The sequence below is a fragment of the Cryptomeria japonica genome, chromosome 2 (assembly GCF_030272615.1).
Source record: "Cryptomeria japonica chromosome 2, Sugi_1.0, whole genome shotgun sequence".
In the NCBI taxonomy this organism is placed as follows: Eukaryota; Viridiplantae; Streptophyta; class Pinopsida; order Cupressales; family Cupressaceae; genus Cryptomeria; species Cryptomeria japonica.
In genome coordinates, this window is record NC_081406.1 from 648,927,073 (window position 1) to 648,951,177 (window position 24,105).

The 24,105-nt window shown below is 40.2% G+C and overlaps 1 protein-coding gene across 2 annotated transcripts in view; it reads right to left on the reverse strand.

Moving 5' to 3' along the window:
• Positions 1-337: 337 nt before the first annotated feature.
• The window catches only part of LOC131054616 (uncharacterized), a 246,999-nt gene continuing 223,231 nt past the window's right edge, over positions 338-24,105 (reverse strand). For both annotated transcript variants that reach the window (XM_057989172.2, XM_057989164.2), the window contains 10 exons: positions 22,346-22,443; positions 6,747-6,891; positions 6,582-6,667; positions 6,390-6,500; positions 5,897-5,971; positions 4,949-5,014; positions 4,455-4,643; positions 4,195-4,305; positions 1,186-1,266; positions 338-806 (listed from right to left, as the gene is read on the reverse strand). In XM_057989172.2, the coding sequence (XP_057845155.2) occupies positions 624-806; positions 1,186-1,266; positions 4,195-4,305; positions 4,455-4,643; positions 4,949-5,014; positions 5,897-5,971; positions 6,390-6,500; positions 6,582-6,667; positions 6,747-6,891; positions 22,346-22,443 (1,145 nt within the window). In that variant the 3' untranslated portion in view covers positions 338-623. The remainder of the gene's footprint in view (positions 807-1,185; positions 1,267-4,194; positions 4,306-4,454; positions 4,644-4,948; positions 5,015-5,896; positions 5,972-6,389; positions 6,501-6,581; positions 6,668-6,746; positions 6,892-22,345; positions 22,444-24,105) is intronic.

The window sequence follows — 24,105 nt, forward strand, 5'->3', positions numbered from 1 at the left end:
AACATAAGTTTACAACAAATTTAAGTGGGGAATTTGGTGCAAATGTTATTAGGAACAACTGTTGTTTATGTCTTGCTGATTGTAATTACTGATGTCAGACACTTGTCAGTGTTATTGTTAATTAGGGTCTTTTCTTTCATTTCTTGCAGTTCCTTAATTATTTTCATTTTTTCATTTCTGTGTTGTTCAATAAAAAAGGGGGAGGAATTTGGAACAAATTTGGTGGAAGTCCAAGGGTAAATTGACATACTTTTGAAATTACCTTTTTAGAAAAATGTTGGAGGAAAAAAAACCAGAGATTATTATACAAAACCATCCAATTCTAAATATATAGAGATGGCAGAAAAAAAAGGAATGCCATCATGACATCACCAATTTGAACTTTTATTGTAATATTTATTTTGAGAAGCTACGTTTGTTTTTGCTTTCAAAGTCTTAATTGCTTTCCTCACAGCTGTACTGCAATTGCAATCTGATCAACTCTCTAGAATATGTATAATAAGTTACCCTTACAGATTGAGTTGATATTGCTCCCTCTGTGGTGCAATGGCCACATCAATACCTTATTGGTGATTACTGATTAGAGAATCTAAGAATGAATGATAGCCAATTCAAATTAGTGATTAACATGCTTTCCCAGATGAGCCAAACATGCGCATCTTTTCTGCAACAACAGCCTGCATGGATTCCTTTGCAAACAACATCACATCTATCAAATCCTTCTTCGGGGTTCGGAGGGCATTCATGTAAGCACTTCGAACTTCAGTATTGACATTGAACTTTCTCACTCCAAGATCTATGCAGGCCTGCCAATGAATCCAGAAATCTCAGTGACTAGCATATTCATGACAACAAATATTAAGAAAATGTAATCAGCTTCCTTGGAGGAATAAAATTTAGATTATCAAAATATCATTGACAAAAGGTCTTAAAAAGCTTTTTGGATAAGCAGATCCATAATCACATTTCTAATAACGAATTGGACATCACCGAACTGCCATTTTTCCTACTATAGCCATTTCATTAGAGTTTTCAAACTTGGCGAGATCTGCATTTTTAAGACATTACAATCAATTTGACATTTCTAGAGACACTATCTTCCAACTATCAGTTTAGCTATTCAAGCAGTGGTCCCCTTTTTGTCCTCCTTGAATTTTCTTCTGGAATAAATGTCTGAAGGCCTACCTTCACAAGTTCTTCAGGCAATCCTGAAGCTCCATGCAAGACCAGAACAACTCCCTTTTTCGATGCAGTAGCGTGTAATTCCTGGAATGGAAAAAGATATTCTGCCATTAGAAGTAATTCCTTCCGTATTTTTTAACAATTTTGCAAAGTTCATACAAGAGTTCAAGTCAAAAACAAGTTTTTTGGCAATAAAATCAAAACCAAAATTGGTTTGTCTAATTTTATTATTAATAAACAAAAAGCACAATAAAGAAGAATTTCTATTCGTTCTCCTTTAATGAAAAATGAACACATTATAGGCATTTTTTCCCAGAATGTTAACGTCCTAAAGTGTTCTTCCAACATTTACGAATGTGATAACAAAAATTCTCTACATGGCAATAGGCAATTGGGCAAACCCTTAAATTTTGTTCTCCGTTTCAAGCCTTGCAATGGACAGGCCCATCACAAATTAAGCAAATATGGTTTTTAATTCTGGTTTGAGTAAACAACTCATTAAGAAAACCAAGCTTCAAATTCTAGGATAAATCTGTGAATAATTAATTGTTAATAAAATATATTTCCTTTCATATACTAGCTGCCATGAATATGGTCATCGTCAATGAAACTGACTAACAGCGACATAGTTGAACACAAAAACTGAGAAAGAAAAATGTATTACTCAACACAGCACTGAGTCACAATTTCCTCCGAACTAATTCCTTTCCTAGCCTGTATCTAACAATGGAAATGGAACGGCAGAAAAGTACAGAAATTCAAGGTAAGTAAACCTTTAAAAAAGTCCTGACAAAATAGTGTAGTTTTCCTGAATGTGAAACAGAAGAAACATGCCAGCAGTTGGTTAGAAAATCAACACATCACCTCATATACGTACTGACATCTATATACAAAACAACGACTAAATACAAAATGGAAATGCCTAGGGATATTGCATTTAGTTAGCATTTACAGCATAGGTTTATCAAAAACCTTGTTCTAAATCATGTTAGCATTTTAATTGTCTCTTTTGAGACAACTCAAACGAAAAAACTCACCTTTTTTCAAAATATGGACGGAAGCTCTCTTAGATCTAAAACTAACCTACACATTAAGATACAGATAAAATATACATTTATTAATACTACACATATTCTCTTCGGGGGGTTTGCATTAAATGAAATAACCACCTATCTACTTGCCATTTTGCCTTGAGTATGAGTGTAAAATTGGTATTAGCCCTTCTTTCACAGGTGAGATTTATCAATTTATGAATGAAAGCAATTAATCTAAACGCAACCATCACAACAACTTCTTATTGACTAAAACAGAAACCGACAATTTTATGCAAACAAACTTTCAAAGGGATAACAACTTCAATATGGGATGACACATAATTCCAAGGACCAAATAACTAAGTTGCAAGAAAGGCTACTGTAAAGAAACGACCTCAATACAAAGCTTGACAATGTTATTTATTTCAATTTCAGCAGCGTGAACACAATGTCAACCATCATTAAGAATAACAATTTCAGCAGCATAAACATAGCATCAACCATCATTAAGAATGCTTTGTGCTCAAAGGTTAAAAGAAGCCCAATTTCAGGGACTTTAGAATATAATCATATTTTATCCCAAAAATCAGTTTTAAGGCACAAATAGTTAAAGCTCCAAAAAAAGGGAAAGAAAGTACTTCAAAATAAGACTACTAAAAAAATAATAAAATAACAACTAAGGTGACCTAACGAAAAGCCCCGATCCTCTGCCCAGAAATAGCAGACGCCAAAAAATAGCCATTGCCAAAACCAGCAATTTGATGCATACATACCCATGGTGTTTGTAAGTAGCTTTCCATTCTGAAATTCTTCAAGTCCTTTGAAGAGTACCGAAACTCTCCCTATCAATCTAAACTTGACTGATTTAACTTAGATGACTTGAATCTAGGGTTTTGGAGAGGCTGAAAACTGAAGATGAAACCCTGATGATGACATTCCAGACACTTGATGGTTGGTAATTCTCAGGTGTATCTTTTCTTGTCATTATCATATTTCAGTTTCATACTGGCAATCCCTGTTTTAGATATTGAACCTCTATGATTACATTCATGCAGATTTTGACATTTTTCATTACATTTAGCTGGGTGGGAACCCACTGTGAAAGATCCAACTATTTCTTCAAATTTACAGTTTATCACTTTATCCTATTTGTGGGGAAATAAATGCAAAAGATAGTGGAATTTGAGTTGACTGCTTGAAATTCAAAAACATATAATTTTAATTTATTATTACAAATTTCCGTTGCCCAGACAAGAATCAACATAAAATATTTATCTAAAGCCATTGCTTTGATTTGCATTATTAGAATATGAACAAAATCACAAATATGTTCAGTACTGGATGTATGAATGGATAGATTGATTTAAAATGTTATTTACCTTTATTTTATTTTTCTATATCTACTATATTCTTTTTGCAGACATTTCTTTTTCTGTATTTGAGGTCCACTATAGGGAACATTTTGTATGGCAATTGTATTTGTAACCTTGTTTGAAGTATGTAATCAGGAAAGAGATCCTAGTGCAATCTATAATTGCCAAGTAAATGTAAAATTGAAGTCTTTGAAGTATCAACCAAATAAAGTCAATGACAAGGTTGATATTCCTTTTCTCAAACTTTTGTTTTCTAATCTATGAAGGTGAATTTTGGCATACACCAAGTTTTTATAATGCTCATGACCATTACCTATCAATTTTCTGGAGGATGATTGGTTGCACATATACTGATGAAAATGTAATAAAAAGGCTAATTCACAAGGAATTAGCCATACGAAATCAAAGATGTTATGAAAGAGGTACAGATAAAAGATTTTGAATGGTGTTAACAGAACAAAGTAGAAGGATCAAAACAAACAAGCAGCACAAGTATAAAATATTATGGTGGTGTAACAGCACAAAGTAGAGAGAACAAAAACAAAAGAAAAGCACAATTATTTTTAAATATTAATAGCAAAAAGTTTATAAAAAGTCCAGTTCACCTTAAGAAGATCAAGCCTAAGATTGGGTCCACTTGGAGGATATTTTCCATGGACGTTCCCAATGCATACAGCAAGAGCATCAACTCCTGTTTGACTCAAGAACTCTTCAGCCTGAAATGCACAAAGGTAATTAGAGGATGAGCAGAACTTACGCTTTTTAAACATAATGACTGAGAGTTCCAGCATCCTTTATATGATTCCTTATAGCAGCTTAAGCTGTATGAAGAATTCTAAGAATATGACTCCTTGAATCATCTGACCTGGATCAAATCTGTAAGCTTTGCCTCGTACTCCTCAACTGTCAGATTATCCTCTGTACCTGATAATCGCCCTAGTTCAGCTTCCACTGTAATGTTCTTTGCATGGGCCATGGTTGTTATGTATTTAGTATATGAAATATTCTCACTGAAAGGAAGATGTGAACCGTCCACCATTACTGAGTCAACACCCTAATAAACAATCACATACACAACACCATGAATAATTGCATACACAGAGATATTCATTCAGAGTAGTTACAAGGATGTATTTTTTGTGATAGCTCCAAAAGCCTCCAGAAGTCATCATGGACATAATTACATTCTAAGAAAAAAATTCAACCACTGTAATGATATCACCATGGAGCAGGTGACAGCACAATCATGTTACTGTATGATTTGTTTCCTCCTATTAGGTTCAACTGAATCATTTGTTCAGATACTAAAAGATGTTTCAAATCCAAAAAACTGTTGTGATACCATTCCATATAACATACCATCTCCAAAGTCTCAACCAATTTGTGCTTTTCAGTTCCATGATCAATATGCACTGTGATTGGAACCTGTCAAGTGAGTTGAATGTTAAGCACTGTTGGGAATAAAAAGTCTACAGACAGAAGTGTGATGATTTTAACAATTAAAGAATAAATTTGTGATAATTCATTGTGTAATTCAACTGAAAAGATTTTGTTTCGCATTTAAACAAGACAGGGAACAACCAAATTCAGTTTATGGATGCTATCCTACACGAGATTATTCTTTTTCTTGGAACCTCTAGCTGAAGGATTAAAATGGATTGCTGTAATTGCAAAGGAACTCCATTGCTACTTCAGCAAATCTTGTGCTCCGAAGTACTGATACTTGGTAGCTGGAATGGTAGCAGAAGTTCATAGAGTAACAATAGAAGCGAAAGCAGTGGTAGTATTTTAGGTCATCACTGTACAAGTGACTGGAATTCTGTATGAGAAGCCCCTTATGGATATCTAAGAGGGGATTGTTTTCCATTTAACTTTACATAATATTCAAAATACTCTTGGGTTTTGAGTCTTTGACCCTATGACAGGGTAGCAAACTCAAACTTGAAAATGGACAGGTTGATGTATCATGATTTGATAGTAGTGATATGGTCAAAGAAATACAACCTGGAACAGAGCACTTCCTACCATACAATGTTCTGCCGTTGAACATAGAAATATTTTGATAATTTTTGTTTCTCATTGTAAGTCCTATACATACATTACATTACCATTTTATTTATGTGACTGGGTAAGGACACTGCCTTTTGTTCCATGCAGGATCTTCCTTTCTAAATGCGCTTTTACTATTCATAAGACCTATTTGCTCCATAAAATAAAAATTTCCAATATGCCAAAAATTTTCAAATGTTTTCAAATTGATATCTTTTGAGTTATGTACACAATATCATAAGCTTCCTGGATACATACAGCAGCATGCTCTGCAGCAGATATACAACATGCAACCAAAGGTGCTCCCCCATGCTTTAGTGCACTTGGATGGATCTGTGAATACAATAAGAATAACTCGAGCTCAGCAGAGACCAAACAAAATGCCTCATTTGAAAAAAGTTACCTAGTACAATTAACTTACCATGTAAAATTGTCATTAGGTTTGATTATTATACTAACAAATAAACATTGGCTTGGGTGTTATTTCATTGTGGCTCACATGGTGTAAAGCTCAAAAAGAAAACAAGTGATGTAGTGTAGAGTTTGATGGAATCGTAGCTATGGAAGAGATGGAAGTCTAAGCATTGTTATAGATGTGCTTGGTATTAAAGTAGCACTGGAGGTTACTGGATGATGACAACGCTAATCCAAATCACTGTTTTTGTTGAATCCTCTTCTAATTAGTCTTTTGGAATTTGCTGGCTAGACTATCCTACAGCAAATAAAATAATACAATTGTAAATAACTTAACCTGCAAAATAGCTGGGCTTTTTTCAGCCTCAGCTGCTGCTACAACAGCTGCAACTGCCTCAAGATTGTATACATTGAATGCTCCCACAGCATATTGACGTCTTTCAGCTTCCTGAAGAAATAAGTTAGCATTTTTCAGTAAATACAGTTTTAAATTTTAACAGAAATCCTTGCAGTGGTTATGAGCTCTTACCAAAAGGAGATCTTTTGTTGAAGATCTAGCTGGAAGAGCCCAATTCTTAACAACCTGAGCCAATGCATCGTCACCCCCTACATTACCTGTACGAAAACTTATCAGTACTTGCGTGGAGTGTAGACTTATAGATTGGAGGTAAGTTATTTGCATATTTTGAGATACCTGGAAACACAATATAAGGAACACCAGGGTGTCTACTTTCAGGTCCTAGCTGCCATAAGGGAACACCAGCCAAAGCTTGCCCAACCACCTCTGCATGACGTGCTCCCATTGCTTTGGTAGCTAGGTCTGATGACGTGATACCTCCCTAAACAGATAGCAAAATCCATAGCAAGAGGTTTTTATCAATATTTCATATTACTAATAACAAAATGCACCCATTGGTATAAGTTCAAATGTGATCCCCAATATGTATTATTTTGGTTTCATTCTTATCAGAAATTCTTTATTTTTTCCTATTGAGAAGTCTTGTTCAACGTGGGAAATACTGGTTTTCTTTATCATGCATTTATAATCGATAAAAACATTTGTACTATTAGACATAAATAATGTAGAATCATCCATAGCAAAAGGTTTCATGGATAATACTAATAACAAAACTTACCCATTGGTATTATGTTCAAACTGACCTCCGCTATTATGCTGGCTTCTTACCCATTGGTATTATGTTCAAAATGACCTCCACTATTATGCTGGCTTCTTACCCATTGGTATTACGTTCAAAATGACCTCCACTATTATGCTGGCCTCCTTATCAAGAATTCTTTGCTCTTTCCTATTGAGAAGTCTTGTCTAACATGGGATATAGTGATTTTCTTTATCATAAATAAAAACATTTAAACTGGTAAACTGTGAAGTGTGTTGGCAGCAATATTGTACACGGAAATAAAACTAGTTAATTAAGTTGTAATTGTCTTGGTTAGTTGGCAACCGAGGGGTGGCAGTTGCGGTGCGACGGTTGGCGCTCGCACCCCCTCGGTATCTTTATATACTTCCGAATGTAACTTATGAAAAAAGAACGATTATGACTGGAATAACATCTCTTATATTGCATCTGATATCTATGGCATTATTATTCTGCATTACGTGCTTTATGTTTTAAGTTATTCACCCGAGAGGGTAAACATTTGGCGCCGTTGCCTAGACGTACTCGGGAACGGAAGACGCGGATGGCGCACGGACGCGATGGGCCTACCCGTCAGCGAGATGAACCCAGAGACTGACGACGCTCACACGGAACAATCGGCGAAGGGGAAATTGAACCCTGTAATAATCCCGACACAATGTTGAGATAAATTGTGGCCGAAAGGAAAAATAATAAAAGTTTTTTTTTGTGTACATGGCGTGTGCTTGCTATGTATGGAAGTGATTTATGCCCAATATATTAAATAAAGATAGAAATAAAAAAAGCAGAAACGGACGAGTGGGAGGTCGCGCAGAGGGCCTTGATTCTGGAGCAGCAAGTAGAACGAAGGCGTAGGCTAAGGCAACTTGCCGAGGGACGACCGGCCGAGGGGTTGCTTGAAGGGAACCGAGGAGGTGTCACGGAGGTTGCGGAGGCAGAGATAGACGGAGAGAAGTACACTCTCTACACTGTCGTAGGGTTGCCCGAAGGGAACCTAGGAGTCATGGAGGGTGCCGAAGGCGAACTCTACAGTTCGCCTGAATACCACCACTGTAGGGCAAGAAGTCGCGAAGAGTTGGTGGAACAAACAAGGCGAAATCTAAACTTGATCGACGCTACCAGAGACCTACTAAAGAATTTGTCCATTTCGGAGGACAGCCGGAGGGAGACGACTAAAGGTGACGGTATGACTGATGGTGCCGAGGGAGCACAAGGGTACTGTACGGGAGGCAATCTGTTCAGTTCGGGGTCAACAACCTTCTCCGGAGGACCCATGAGTGGAGGGTCAGGTGCAGGAGGCGGAGGCGGAGGACCATCGGGTACAAGCACACAAGGCACCAGAGGAGTGAGACCGAGTAGTGGGATGGCCAGTAAACAGAAGTTGCCGAAGTTCAACGGCGAGGGGAAGGAAGATCCCGTCCGCCATTGTCGAACGTGCGAAACCATATGGTCAGCGAACGGTGTTACTGACCAAAACGAATGGGTAACGCAGTTCCCAGCAACTTTAAGGGGAGTGGCCATAGACTGGTACTCAGATATGGATAAGGCCAAAGTCGGCACATGGCCAGACTTGAAGGAGGAGTTTGTGATAGAGTTCCGCCTCCTGAGAGATGACAACGAAATAGTCACTGAGATCTATGGAACGAAGCAGAACAAGAACGAGACTGTCCGAGCCTATAGTCGGCGGTTGAAGGAACTATTGGGAAAAATGGAGAGTCAACCAGCAGATGGGTTGAAAAAGCGATGGTTCGTGGAGGGACTTGTTGACGTGTATTTTGTACACAATCATACACAGAATAAAATACCTAAAGGCATCTTATCCTCTCTTGAATAAAGTCTCTAACTGCTGAAGATTCGCATGAAGGATCAGTTAGGATGACTCCAATGTTCTGGTTAGTAGGGTCTCTACGTGTGGACAAGCACCAGTGGTATGATGTGATTTTCTATATCCTCAAGGGGTCTTACGCTCCGAAAGCCTGAAATTTTACTAAACTAAGAAGCTTTTCAAAAAATAACAAAAGGATAGGGTTTTGCAAGAAGTCTAATCTAATCTAACCCTAAGAATGACTTCATGCGGACAAGACTTGGCAAGATTCTACCAACTTCAATTTCGCCATAAAATAACAACTCAATTGAAATTGATGCGATCTTCTAAGGTAACAATTGATTTTCAACGCATCAAAGATCAAAGACACTACCACGAAGGTACATATCCAAGATACAATGATGATTGAAGGTTAAGTGATTCAGGTATTCTCCAGTCGACCACGCAAGACGTTCCTACAATCAGCAAGAAGCTAGTGGTTTGGATTACGAATCCTACCAAAGATCAAGTCTCACACTATGTCCTTCAAATTAACACACTACTTTGATCGAGTATGATTCAAGTAAATTGAACAACCATGAAGATAACCAAGAAAGTTGCAACAAAACACCATAACTTCAATATTTCATTAATTTCCAAGTCATCATGTACAACAATTGCTTGAATTCCTTTCCTCAAAACTCAATCTTGCTACAAAAAGTAAAATTGCTTCTAACTCTAATCTCTCTAATCTCTTAATTATCTCTATTCTCTCTCACATCTATTCTATTATCAATGAAATGAAAAATGAGGGTATAAATAGCATCCTCAATTACAATGAAAGGTCCAGATTGAAAGTAGATCAACGGTCAAGATCATGACACCTAAACCCTAATTAGGGTTTGTTACAAATGGCCTCCTTTTTACTGAACAATATTAAATGCATAGCCAAATATTAAATTTGGCACAAAAACCTAGGAGACATGAACCAATGACAAATAAGATGCCATGTCATCTATAACAACCTCTCATCTAGAATCTTATTCCCTTTCCAATTCTCTTTTTTAGCATATGTAATGAATCTTGACACGATTCCTTCGATCTCAGCAATTGGAATCTCGGGAAGATTCTTCATACTTTCTTCCAAATGGATGACTTGATCGAATGCATCTAGAAGAGCTGCGTCCCATGAAGATTCAAGTTCCTTTGTTCTTTCAATCAGGAGCATGGTGGCAAACATCTGATCATATTGCTCGTCTGTAACATTAGCGTCCTTGCAAAAGATGACCTTGATTCTATCTTCTAATTCCTGCATATCCACATCTGTCTCGACTTCGATCCTCCTGCCAAGAATGGTACGAAGTACCTCAAATACTCTGTCCTGGATAGGATTGATCACCTCCTCAACTTGGCTACATTTAGTACTGATGTCCTCGAAGAGAACACTCTTCATATGGAGTAAGGTTGACCACTGAAGCAAACTGTGAGGTCCTCCATCCATGATCTTTTCTTGTGCTAAGATCCTCCTTGATGTGTGTCTAATTACTTTCAAGACAGGAATGATAACATCTTTGGTATGGGCAAATGCGGCTACTGTTATCATCAAATTGTGGATTATCTCAAGAACCTGGATAGCTTGATGAATAATCTTCATCATCCTTGTTACAAACTCTATGGCAACTGTATGAGATTTATCCATCCAAGTACTCGTACGCTGGACCATATTCCTGAATGTTTCTGCCTCATTAATTGATTGAAGTGGAAGTGCCTGCACTGGTGATCTAGCTGGATCCTGACGTCCCAAAGGTTCATTGAGATGACTGAAATATGTCCTCCATGCACCTCTCTCTCTCTCAAGCTTTCTATTCTTCTCCATTTCTTCTCTAAGCTTGTCTTTCAATGCCTCAAATGAATCGGTGGCATCATCTAGTGTCTGCTCAGCTGTGGATGGACCTAGCTCAAATGTCTCTACATCATATTCCTCTGCTAGGATCTCACCTTCGTACTTGTCTACTGCCGGTGTAGCTATCTGTAATTTTTTGGATCCAGTCTCATCTCGAATCATCTTGGACATCCTGGTAGCCTTCCTCTTCTCTGTTACTTCGTGAGAACGTCCAACAAGGCTCTCTAAATCAATTGCATTATCTTCGTCCTCTATCACGATCACCTTGGTTAATCTTTCCTTCAACCAATCTGGGATGGCCGATCTTGTCTCTTGAACTTGAATTTCCTTATGCACTACTTGTTCTTGTCTGGGAGGAGATGCTATTTCGTTGCCTTCTCTATCTTCATCTAACTCATAATCTTGGAGAGATCCATCTGGTGACCCTTGCAATGCCTGTCCTTCCTCCTGGCTATCATTCTGTACCATCGACTCCATGGATTCTTCTACTTGAAGTGTCCTCTTCTCTTGTCGAGAAGATGTGCTGGATGAACGATCTCGGTTGGCCTCTTGTCTCTTCTTGGAAGATTCTCTCTTTCCAGGTCTCTCTTTCCTCTTCGAGCCTCTTGGATGGAGATTGCCCTCACTGGCACATCGAAGGTTACCTTCACCTGAATTTCTAGGATTAGGATTGCCTTCACTTACACTAGCTCCACCTTCGGCTGGCTTCTCTTCCAAAGTGAAAGTCATAGCTATGCCTTGCTCTCTCAACTTCTGATGCTGTACGTCAACCCATCTGCGAGTACAAGACAAAACTGGAGCCATCAAAGAATCTAGATCCACGACCTCGGGCTCATTCCAATCTAACCTTATTGATTTACTTTCTCGATCATAGGATGACTGGATATGTCTGCCACTGTCCTGAGCTTGGTCGGCCACTCTGTAAATCCTGCATTTCCTGATAAAATCCAAAGGCAATCTAGAATGCATTTTCGTTTCACTTCAAGATCATCTAAGAGATTCATCATAAAATCTTCTATTTGGTACTCATGCTTAAACTTCCTACCGACTGTCTCCTCTAAATGTCCATGTGGATCAAAGCTTTCTCTCAAAGCAAAAGATGAAAAAGAATACAAGGCTAACTCCTTCTCTGCGTCATCCATGGCTAAAGCATTAGGACATACCTCAACTGAATTGCCCAAAATGATAGGTACTGGAACTCCATTCCCATGTCTGTGTCTGAATGCCTTCGCATATGCTGCCAACTGTCTTGTTACTTCAAGTAACACAATTCTGTCTGTCGGATATCTCGGCAACATGTATGGAGGTAAAGGACATCCATGCACTCTAATATAAGTGAACTTCGGAAATTGGATAAACCAAGCACCGTACCTCTTCACCAATTCTTGTGCATCCTGAGATAATCTGTTGTGAATCCCACCTTGCAACGTCCTTGTGATGTTCATCGTGAAGGTATCATTAACTAACTTGTAGTTGCTTCCTGGCGGATGATGCAAGTAGGCATAGGAATCACAAGCTCTGACCTCGCCGGGTCCTCTTCCAATCACTCCTCTGTGAGGTAGTCTTGCGTACTCAAAACTTCTAATCAAGGCATAGATGATGTATGAACTCATGTGGAAGGACTTGGTAGCTTTGAGTCTCCTCAACTGTACGTCCAAGCAATGGCTAATCATCCTAGCCCAATGTATGGTACCTTTCCCTTGAACAATCACCTGGATGAAGTAGAAAGCGTGAGGGGCTCCTGTAACTCGGTTGAGCATTGTAATCAAATCTCTGTACTCTTCCTGGAAATCAATCCTGTGTGGTGTGTTCGGTACCTTGCTCAGGCGAGGACGACTCTTGAGTAACCAGTTCTTGTTAATGATGCTTAGGCAAGCATCTGGATCATCTTCATACATTGACCTGGCTCCTTCTATGCTCTTGTATATCATGTCTCGGTGCTCTGGAAGATGGAAAGCTTCACTTATAGCTTCCTCTGAAAGATACGCCAAAGTGTTTCCCTCATTGGACACGATCGTTCTGGACTGAGGATCATAATGACGAGCACACTCGATCATCAACTCATGACACTGAACAGCTGGAGGAAAGCCGGCCGCCTTAATGATGCCACTCTCGATTATTCTTCGGGCGACAGGTGATGGCTCGCCAATGTAGGGGACCTCTCGAAACTTCTTCGTGCTAAAGTTACCCAAGTTGGTATCTCCAATGTTGCTCCACTTCGACACGATCTTCGTCTCCACTTCTTCGGTCTTTTGATCTTCTTTCATGAGAGCTGAACGACTGGTGGATGCTCCTGCCTTCGGGGTCGCCATACCTACACAACATTTCATAATGAGAAACTAGATCTTGCAGTATATAACATAGATTAGAGAGTAGATTTTAGGAAACATCATGATAAGTCTTAGAGTTATCATTTCCTAAAAAACGATCGAGCTAGCTGGAATTCAAAATTTCCAAATTCAAAATTTAAGCTATGACGACCTAAAATTAAAATTAAAACAATAAAACCAATATCGCCATACCTCACTAGAGAGCTAGCACTAGAATGCAAAATGAATAAAATTCGCCTAGGCAAAATTGACGTTAGATGGTCTTCAACGTGATCTCTTCCTCAAGTTAGCAACTTCGCCACCTTTGATATGCCCTTGACGTCCTTGGCAAATTCGCCCAAGTGAAACTTCAAGTTCGCCTCTCCTTTGGATAGTAGTTTCGCACCACCTTTGATTGAATTCGCACCTTAAAACACAACTCGCACTCTTCCTTTTGTCTTCCTCAAATCGCACTTGAAGGATAAAATGGTAATGTGAAAATAACAATCTTCACCACCCTTTATAAGCGCTCATATCACCAATTCACTTAGGCCGACTTTGTAAAAATAAGGCAATTAAAACGATTTTTTAAATAAAAATAAAAGGCCGACCTCCATAAACCAAGCGCTTCATTTAATTTTTTTAATTGATTAATAATTAATTATTAAATGCCTTTATTATTTAAATTGTCAAACTCGATTTTTACAAAGGCAAAAAAATAATTAATAAATATCAAACGCAATATTTAAATGCTAATTAATTGAATCTTTTAATTTATCGAATTTTAGCATTTAAAATAGATTCAAAAATATTTGTTTAAGCGCCAAATTTTGAAGATGAACAATACATACCTCATCGCCCTGGTCCCTGACTGAGGGACAGGAGCGATCCATTAACTTTGTCTTGATCCTTGCATTTTTGACGTTCAAAGTCTTCATCTCCACGTTGAATTTTCCATTTTCGTTGGGTTCTTCGAGCTTGATTGATTTGCTTGTGTGAACGAGTGCCCTTTATGACCATTATCGCCCTGGTCCCTTGGAGAGGGACAGGAGCGATCTAGATGTTTTCACTTAGATCTTGTATCTTTAATCTCCAGTTTTCATCATAAGGCGAATAATGACATTATTTCTTCATTCTATGCTTGTTTCACTTGACTTCTACAAGGCGTTTTTGATGTTTGGAGGATCATCGCCCTGGTCCCTTGGAGAGGGACAGGAGCGATCCATGTGTTTTCTCCATTTCAAGCTTAAATTGGTAACATCTTAACGTTCACCTCCTTTGTATCGCCTTCCAAATGATGTTTTTAAACCTTGTGCAACTTTGCCTTGACGTGATCTTCAACGGATAACAAGTGACTTAACAAATATCGCCCTGGTCCCTTGGAGAGGGACAGGAGCGATCCTTGTGTCTTGGTCTAAATTCACCACCTTTCAATCTTTGTTCTTCGTTCATTGCCTTCCAAATAACGTCCTTGACCTTGTGCGACCCTGCCTTGACATGTATTTGAAGGAAAATGAAGGTTTTAATAAAAATCGCTTTGGTCCTTGTCCAAAGGACAGGAGCGAAATAGCTTCTTTGTACAAATTGGTATTCATTTGACGTTTAAAACCCTTGTATATCATCTTGTTAAGACGCCTTAGACCTTGTGTGACCTCGCAAAACCTTGACTTGGCATGAATTTTGCATGAATTGGCAAATATAGTAGATATCGCTCTGGTCCCTTGGAGAGGGACAGGAGCGAACTTCAAGGTTTTGAGCTCGTCCTTGCCTTCTTCAACTTGTCATTACCTTCATTGGGTAAAATGTAGTCCCTTGATCCTTCTTGGTTGCTCAATACTTGATAAACTTTCAGAATCTAGGCCCTTATAGGAATTTCGCTCTAGTCCCTTCCTGAGGGACAGGAGCGAACTAGGGTATTTGGTGCAAATCCTTCATTTTAATGGTCTTTGTAACTTCGTTCTTGATTGAGATGCCTCGAAATGTCCTTGCCACCTTATATCCGGACTTGGAGTGTCTTGAACTTGGAGGAAAAGCGACATAATCATTATATCGCCCTGGTCCCTTGGAGAGGAACAGGAGCGATTTTGCTCTTGTAGGCTTTGTCTCACTTTGCTAACTTCAAAAATTATCTTCAATGGTCTCGTCATACCTCCTTTCATTCATCCATGCCTTGGAATTCATTGTAACCTGGCAAGAGATTTGTCTAAGACAAAAATCGCTCTGGTCCCTGACTGAGGGACAGGAGCGAACTTGGGCATTTGGGTCCCTTGTTGATGTTTGGTAATCTTCAATTTGTCTTCAACAGGTTCAATTCACCTCCTTTCCTGCCTTCGAACGTAAAACTTGCTTGATCTTTGCCCAGAACATGCCCTATGAAGGATTTCGCTCTGGTCCCTGGGAGAGGGACGGGAGCTACAATGGTTTTCGCCCTGGTCCCTGACTGAGGGACAGGAGCGATTTTGCATATTTGGGTCATTCTCCTTCACGACGACACTTCAAGTTATATTCATTTGATAAAACACATCTCCTTGGACCTCTTCAAATCGTCAAGTCATTAAAATCCTGCAAGGACAAAATAATATTTGATTTTGAGCTCCGGTCCTTCACTGAGGGACAGGAGCGATTTTGTTCCCTGGGGCATTTCCGTGTTCGTGAAATTCTTCAATTTATATTCAACGGAAAGATCACGCCTTTCTCTATCACTTCCAATTCGAAATTCATCTTGACCCTGCAGAGACAGTGAGATTTTTGAAAACGAGCTCCGGTCCTTCACTGAGGGACAGGAGCGATTTTGCTCCTACAGGCCAAAATATCAAGTTTTCACACATTTAATCACTTCACAAGGCAAAAACAAATCATTCCCAATGCCCAGGATCAAAAATAAAAAAACTCAAAATTTAGTCAAAATTACTCAATTGGACAAAAATTCACATTTCATCATCAACACTTAGACAAATTAAGACTCTGCACCCAAAATTCCAATTGAAAATAGACCATTTTTGGCGAATTCATTTCATTCAAAATTGCATCCTACGAGAGGAAGCTCAAAAAGCTCTCAAAACTGACTGGATTCTGGCCTGAAAAGACAGTAATGGAAACCCTAAGGCTTGACCCTAATCCAGACAACTGACAAACTACCAAAATCCTAAAAAGCAAAGCGAAAGGCGAGCAAAAACGAGCAAAAAGAGGGGGGGTCCCCATTTTAAATGGGGCGATGTGTGAAATGGTCACAACAGGACTAAAGCATTCCCTCCGAAAGAAGATGAAAATCGTTCCACCTACATTGTACGAAGACACATACAATAGAGTGATGGATCTCGAGAGCAAGACCAAGACATCAAAGAAAAAGAAGAAGAAGGATAGTTCGTCCGAGGAGGATGACTCGTCACAGGAAAGCAGCAGCGACAACGAGGCAGGCAAACGGGTGCAAGCGCTCCGGAAAGACATGGAGTGGATGAGGAGGGAATTCAAAACAATGAGAAGCACCAGTCGAACCGAAGGGGACATATGGTGCATTGAGTGCAAAGAGGAGGGGCACACAAAGGGTACTTGCCCGAAGAAGGCATTCTACGAGATTTGCCAAGTGATGGGACACTCCACCAAGGAGTGCCCATTCAACATGAAAACCCGAAGTACGCAAATGAGCCAAGTGTTGTTCACGGAGCAGGCCACAACATCCGCACCAGCGGGTACGACCCAACAAACCAACACAATGGCATCATCTGGAGGTTACCGGGACAACAGACGTGGCGACAGAAGGAATAGCAACAATAACAATAACGGAAGTCGTATCCAGTATGATGCCAAGGGCCGACCAATTATCCAATGTAGGGCCTGTAATCAGTGGGGGCACTTCGCCCGTGATTGCACGAAGGAAGCCACCCCTCAGTACCTCTGTCGATGGTGTGGGCCAGGCGACGATGAGGATGCAAATTGCCCACAGGCAGGGGTTAATCTCTTCAACATTGAGAAGGCTGAGAAGACTGGTGAGAAAGAAGTACTGGCAATCACCCGCGCCCAAACGAAAAAGGCCACTTATCCCGACCCCCGTATGGAGGAGAGATTATGGGAGGCAAAGGCCAATATTGAACGAGACATGACGGCCGAACGACGGGACAACGAGGTGGCGAGTACATCATCCCGTACGGAAGCGGAAAATAACATCATTGGGCAAGTACTGCAGATGGAAGTACCTATAAGGGTAAAGGTGTAATGGACACCCTAGAATGCCCAAAAACTAAACTAGCCGCTAATAGGAATTTGGTCAAACAGTTCGTAGCCAACTCCTTATTTCACCGTTTAATGTTTAAACCCCTAATGGCTTCGGAAATGAAATGCTTGTTTGTTTTTATGTCTTTGCATAGATTTGAAATCACATAACATGAACAAAAAGGAAACTACAATAATATGCAAACTAAAGATTGAACTACTGCTGATAAGATGTTATTTTTAGAATCAATAAAATCAAATACATGGCAGATTATCAACTCACTAATTATTCCAGCATTATTGACATAATACTCCAGCAATCATTTTCAATCTTGCTGCTACAGTGACATGAATAGTACCTGCGTGAATAGTAACCGCGTGAATAGTATCCGCGTGAATAGTAACCGCGTGAATAGTGTTGTGGCAATATTAATTTGTCTTCAATAGGTCCAATATCTTCATAAAATCATCTCCTCAAAATGGTATAAGCATCAGACAAGTAGGGAAGAAGATATGAACAAACATTAAATCTGCTTGTAGTTGGAAATGCACCCAATCTGCTTGATAATGAAGCTGATAGCAATGGATTCCAAAGGCCAAACCCCAGGGGAATGACATCTAGAATGTCACAAGAGAGGATAGACGTCCTCTAATGCCAAGAACGGATCTGCAACTCACACATACCAATTCTTCTCATATTCAAGATGCTGAATGAAGTCACAAAAGCTTCCTTTTATTCTTTCTCCAAGGGACGACCCAACTCACTTGAGCAATGTGGGATAAAAGATGTGCAATATAAAACATATTAAAATATTCACTTATGTCTCCCTTGGGTGCCCCTTTGATTTGCACACATCCCCATAAAATAAAAATTAAAGTAACACTTTAATATTTTACAGTTAAATTAAATGTTACTTTAATAACACTTCAGGCATTAAAATATATTAGCAATCGGACTCCGAATAGCGCGAGTGATAGCTCGTTGGAAAGCTCTTGCTGAGGAGTATTGAATCCAATCACCAAAACTAGCCTCCGTTGTGTCTTGCTGACTTACTAAAAATAGTAAGTATGCCTGAAACTAAGTAAATCAACTCCGTTTTGGCCCAAACTGGAAATGACTAGGCCCAAACACTCCAGGATCCCCTTAAACCCTTTGTTAGCCCTCGGGACCATGTAGAGATAGGCTAACGCACATACACTTGGTCAACTGCTAAAGTGGGGACATTACAAAAGGACCTTCTAGAAACAATGCCATAGTTAAGAACCACCATTTTTAGTTCCATACAAACCACTGCGCAGGCACCTTTGCGTGCCACACGGGCGGAAGTTTCGGTCAGCCCCTCGGCTGACCCAATGTTGTTGGCCTTAAATAGTGGTCGGCATCCTGCTATAGTAGAGATGGGAATTCTTGGGGCTATCCTCAAAGACACCATCGTGGACGGAGGTTCGGGGGTGAATGTACTGCCAAAGGATATGTGGAAGAAGCTGGGGAAGCCAAAACTATGGCCACCCACGTTCAACTTGGTAGGTGCAGACCAACACGACATCATGCCACTCGGCACCCTGATGGCCCAGCCGGTCACCATAGGCACGCAACCTTTCATACTAGATTTTGTGGTAATCCCGCTCAAGAAGAAGGGGTACGAGGCCATCTTAGGCAGAGGGTGGCTGGTTACAGCAAAGGTGAACCACGACTGGAAAAAGAACACCCTTTCTATGGAGAAAGGGGGGCGGAAGTACACCATTGATCTGAGGACCCAGGTTGTTGACGAGGAATTGGCATCATCTTCGGAATCGGAGGATGAAGGAAAAGGCGACCCGAGGGACGAAGGATGGGGCTGCAGGGAGCCCAACGATGAAGGGATTCTCAAACTAGGAGAGTGCTCCAAGGATGAGACAGGGTCATTGAACGAGCTCTTCCATTGGCAAATGAAGGATTACGAAATGTTCCAGAGCTACAGGCTCGAAGTAGAGGAACTAGAGCAAGCAACAGAGGAGGTGTACCTGCCGGAATACAAAGAGTATTGGAAGGGAGACGCCCCAAACCTTGATGACGTAGATAATCCCAAGATTATTGGCAACGATTGGAACTCTGTGTGGAAGGCCGCAACCTTCAAAATCTTTATTATTCTTCTTTTTCTTATGTATGGGAAGGAGACCGTGGTCCTTGTAGAAATTGTGGTTCCAGGTCTTCGGATGGCCATTGAAAATAGATTGGCCACCAACGGGCCCAAATTGAAACCCTACCACGCGAAGCACGCAGGGGACCCGAGAGGCCGGAGGGACACTCGAGAGAATGGAAGGGACACTCGAGAGAATGGAAGGGGACTCGAGAGGCCGGGCAGGCGACTCAAGAGGCACAGGACCACAACAGGAGACTCTCGGGCAAGGAAAACCGAGAAGGATGAAGGGCGATCCCAGAGACAGGGGACCTGAGCCGACGACTCTCTAGACAACTAAATTGGGAAATTGAAAAAAAAACAAAAAAACGTACGGCCGTACGGGTCGGTACGACAGTTGACCGTACGACTGGGAGATTTTTTTTTCATAAACAAAAACGTACGGTCGTATGGGTCCGTACGACAGTGACAGTACGATTGAAAAAAAAGGAAGCCACGGTGGGACCACCGGTGATGGAACCACTGTGCGGTGGCAACACCATGCGGTGGCAACACCATGCGGTGGCAACACCGACGGTGGACACCACCATACGATGGTAACATCGATGGTGGACACCACCGTGCGGTGGACATCACCGCCACCAGAGACATAAACGCAGCACCGCACAAACAAACACGGACATAGTCGTACGGTGGAGGGGTGTTGAGCGCACGGGAAGGTGGCCGTACGATTGGAGGTGTCAGTGCTGTTGTTGACCGTACGAGGAGGTTGTATGGCCGGGGTGCCATCGGGGACTTACATTAAAATAAAATTAAAAAAAAAAAAAAAAGATGACCAGATTGCAACATTATTCGATGACATTTGGAGCCTGGACACTGAAAATATTGGAGTGTAGAAGAAGGGTTTTGACATCATAAAATATCATAGAAATGATGATGCGCTGCCCCTCGACCCCGCTGGGGCGCTGCCCCAGACCCCGCGGGGGCGCTGCCCCTCAACCCTGTTGGGGCGCTGCCCCAGACCCCGCTGGGGGCACTGCCCTCAGACCCTAGTTTATTTTTGAGCTACAGTACACTTGTTGGAGTTGGACGGAGGGCATTGGAGATGTCACGGTAAGTGTTGTGGTTGTCCGTACTGTGAGAAAGAAGCCTGCAGCTAAGCATTGGCGGGGAAGCCATAAGCCGTAGAGGGAGACGGATTTGGAGGTTGCGAACAAACAGAGTTTGAGGGAAGGCATTGCAGGTCCGCGCAATTGTATGACAACAGAGAGTTATTTAGTTCAGTTAGCAGCCTTTGGGGAGTGTGATGGAGGATTTGAGGTGTCTCCTAGCCTTTGTGCCAAAGGGTTGTGGCCACCTCCAGGTAGGAATGGTACGCTTGAGGAACTTGGAGTATGTCTCGGTTGGACGTGAGGTTGCCTTGGTGGATGCAGAGAGGGATCGGGAGGAGTTGACCACCAGGTTGGAGGCAGTACTAGCGTGAGACATAGCCCAGCGTACCCAGGAGTTGGATGCTGAGAGGGCAGCGCAGGTGGCTATCGAGGACAAATTGGCTAGGGAGACAGTATCATTTGAGTAGCAGTTGGTGGAGGTTGAGACTGAAAAGCATGTTTTGTAGACAAGTTTGGTTTAGGTAGAGGAGAACTGTGATGTCAAAGAGGCACTTGAGCATCGGATGGTAGCAGCCAAGGGTTTTTAAGCGAGGACGCAACAGGTGTATAAGTTCCGGGCTCGACTGGCATCAACAGTTCTGTTTAATGTCATCTCTATTTTGTATTAAGTCGTCCGGAGACTACTTCTTTTCTTTTGGGGGGGATGATGTTGGCGGCAATATTGTACACGGAAATAAAACTAGTTAATTAAGTTGTAATTGTCTTGGTTAGTTGGCAACCGAGGGGTGGCAGTTGCGGTGCGACGGTTGGCGCTCACACCCCCTCGGTATCTTTATATACTTCTGAATGTAACTTATGAAAAAAGAACGATTATGACTGGAATAACATCTCTTATATTGCATCTGATATCTATGGCGTTATTATTCTGCATTACGTGCTTTATGTTTTAAGTTATTCACCCGAGAGGGTAAAAAAAGTGTGGAGGGCTAAAGAAAACAAGATATGGACATGGGATTAATAATTACTAACAAAACAAAACTATACATCTTAAACGTATAGTCCTCCCCCTGCCTTTCGATTTTGTGAGTTGTCTTAGAGAATAGATAGCTTCCCAAAAAGCCAAACCCAGCGATTCTGCCTGCTTGTGATCAAGGCTAGTGGATGCGTGGATCAGTAGATAGGGATATATCCAACTAGGGTATCCCTGCCTGCATTCGCTGAGTTTCGATAGGGATCATTGGCTCCATTGGCTTATTTCCACCCCTTAGAGCAGTGGGGCCTGAGTGAGATGGAGGGGCGAGATGCATACTGATATTGATCAATGGGACAATGAAGAAAGCAGTCGCATCAGTTAATTGGATCAATCTCATTCTGACTAGCTACACAGCACAAATTCTATTCTACCTCATGCCTCCCATCATTTCTTTTAATTTTCTGTTCTAGCTGGTTCTTTATCATTTTTCTTCTCTTGCAAATAGATAAACTGGTTATGTTCATCTAATTATTGTTATATGATGTGTTTCTCATAGATCTCCAAAAACAAAGGTCCTTAATATCATTCAGAAACAAGAATGAAACATAGAACAAAGAATACCAAGCCAAAATTGCACATTCATAAATGTTCAACCAAAATGATAATCTTACGTGCAAACATGTTGGGCCAAAACAATTATCTTTACCTTGGCAAGAAGATAGCGTGGTCGAATCTGAATTCGTCTTACAATCTCAACCAATGCAGAGCTCACCTTGCTATTTATGTCTAGACTTTCAGAAGCACCTGTTACAATCAGTTTCAGCAAGTTCACAAATAAATAATTATGCTGCTTGCAACAATGCCTAGGTACAATGTAATAAGTGAACAAATTCAATGAAAGAAAATGTTATGATACATGTTTTCATGTGTACAACTACAAATATACAAAGGAATAATTTAATGGAAAACAAATGTACCAAACTCAGTTTGGAAACTTGGACTCAGAAAAAGCTTGCAGCATAAAATTTTGACTGGGACTTGGTGCTTAGCAAAAATTCAGCAACTAAAACATTAACATAAATACACAAAATAAACTTAAATAATTGATGAGACACATAAAGAATGAATTCTACATGATACATAAGCCTATTTTTACCATAGTAGCATTATTCAGAATCAATATTGTCTCAGCAAAGTACAAGTATAAATGGAATTGAATTACTTTGAATTTAATCAGAATAAAGTCGAGGGAAAAAAACTGCTTTTCCATTTGGTGCACAGCCCAAAGTTGGGGGGTCAGGGGTGGCACCCCCAGCAGGGTTGAAGGGCAGTGTCCCTTGTGGGATCCACAGGCGGCACCCCTGGTACATTCCGTGTCATGATGTAGAGTGGGTTGAGGGGCAGAGCTCCCACAATCAGGCTCAAATTAAGACTTTCATAACCATAGGAACCTTCAATGGCAAGCCATTTTAAATGATTTTATTGCTTGTAACCAACTGTTGATGAATTCTTTCAATCACTCCACAATCAATTCTCATTTTTGAGAACCTAATCACTGACGATGGAAAATGAAAAAAGTTCCATAAAAGTCAGGCATGCTTTTATAGATTCATGGCATGTTTTTTGGTCAGGCTTATCTTTGCGAAAACTTGCTGAGTCTCACTTAGAAACTTGTGAATTTTCTGCACTGACTGAGCCTGTGAGTCCCTAGGAATTTACTAGACAGAAAAATTCGCTAGTTCTTGTTATTCTGGTGAGTTCTTGAGTGTTTGAAGAGAAGTCATTCAGTTTGTAAACAATAGGAACAACTAACAAATGCAAATGTTTGTGGATAATTGTCTTTTGGTGAAGAGTTGACAACTCCTCCTGTGGTGACTGCTCTCACTATATGTCAAATAATGTTGGCTTGACATTGGCCTTATGAAAACACTCTAGGGAGAGATCGTGTTATTTCTTCTGTTGAAATTCTTTTGATGATGGTAGAAATTTTTGTGATGAAGTTTTTGTTGAAATTTGTATCTTTGGTAGATGCTTAATCTAATAGATAAGTGTTTATTTGATAAAAGTTCTATGCTAGTGTGAGAACCTGATCACCATCAGTTTGTTGAAGAAAATAATTTTTTCAAGTCCTCAACTTAAAAAGTGAACCGTTTTGCTAGAACTCTGTTTTTTCTGTGAGAAACTTTGAGTGTATTATTCAATTTAAGTTGTCAAAAAATAACTTTACATTATATTTTAGAAAATAAGACATATTTATTTAATTTTTAATGGTTCTTATAAGTGAGTTAAAAGAAATTGCTAGGCCCAAGGTCCTAAAAATGAGTGTTTAAAAGGAAACTTTATTATTTTATAACTTGGTAGGGCTAAATAAAATAAAAGAATAAATATTACATAATTTTAGTTTTAATTTTCCCTCAAAAAAGTTATATAAGGAGGATTGTTGTTGGAAAAAGGACTTCTTGCTCA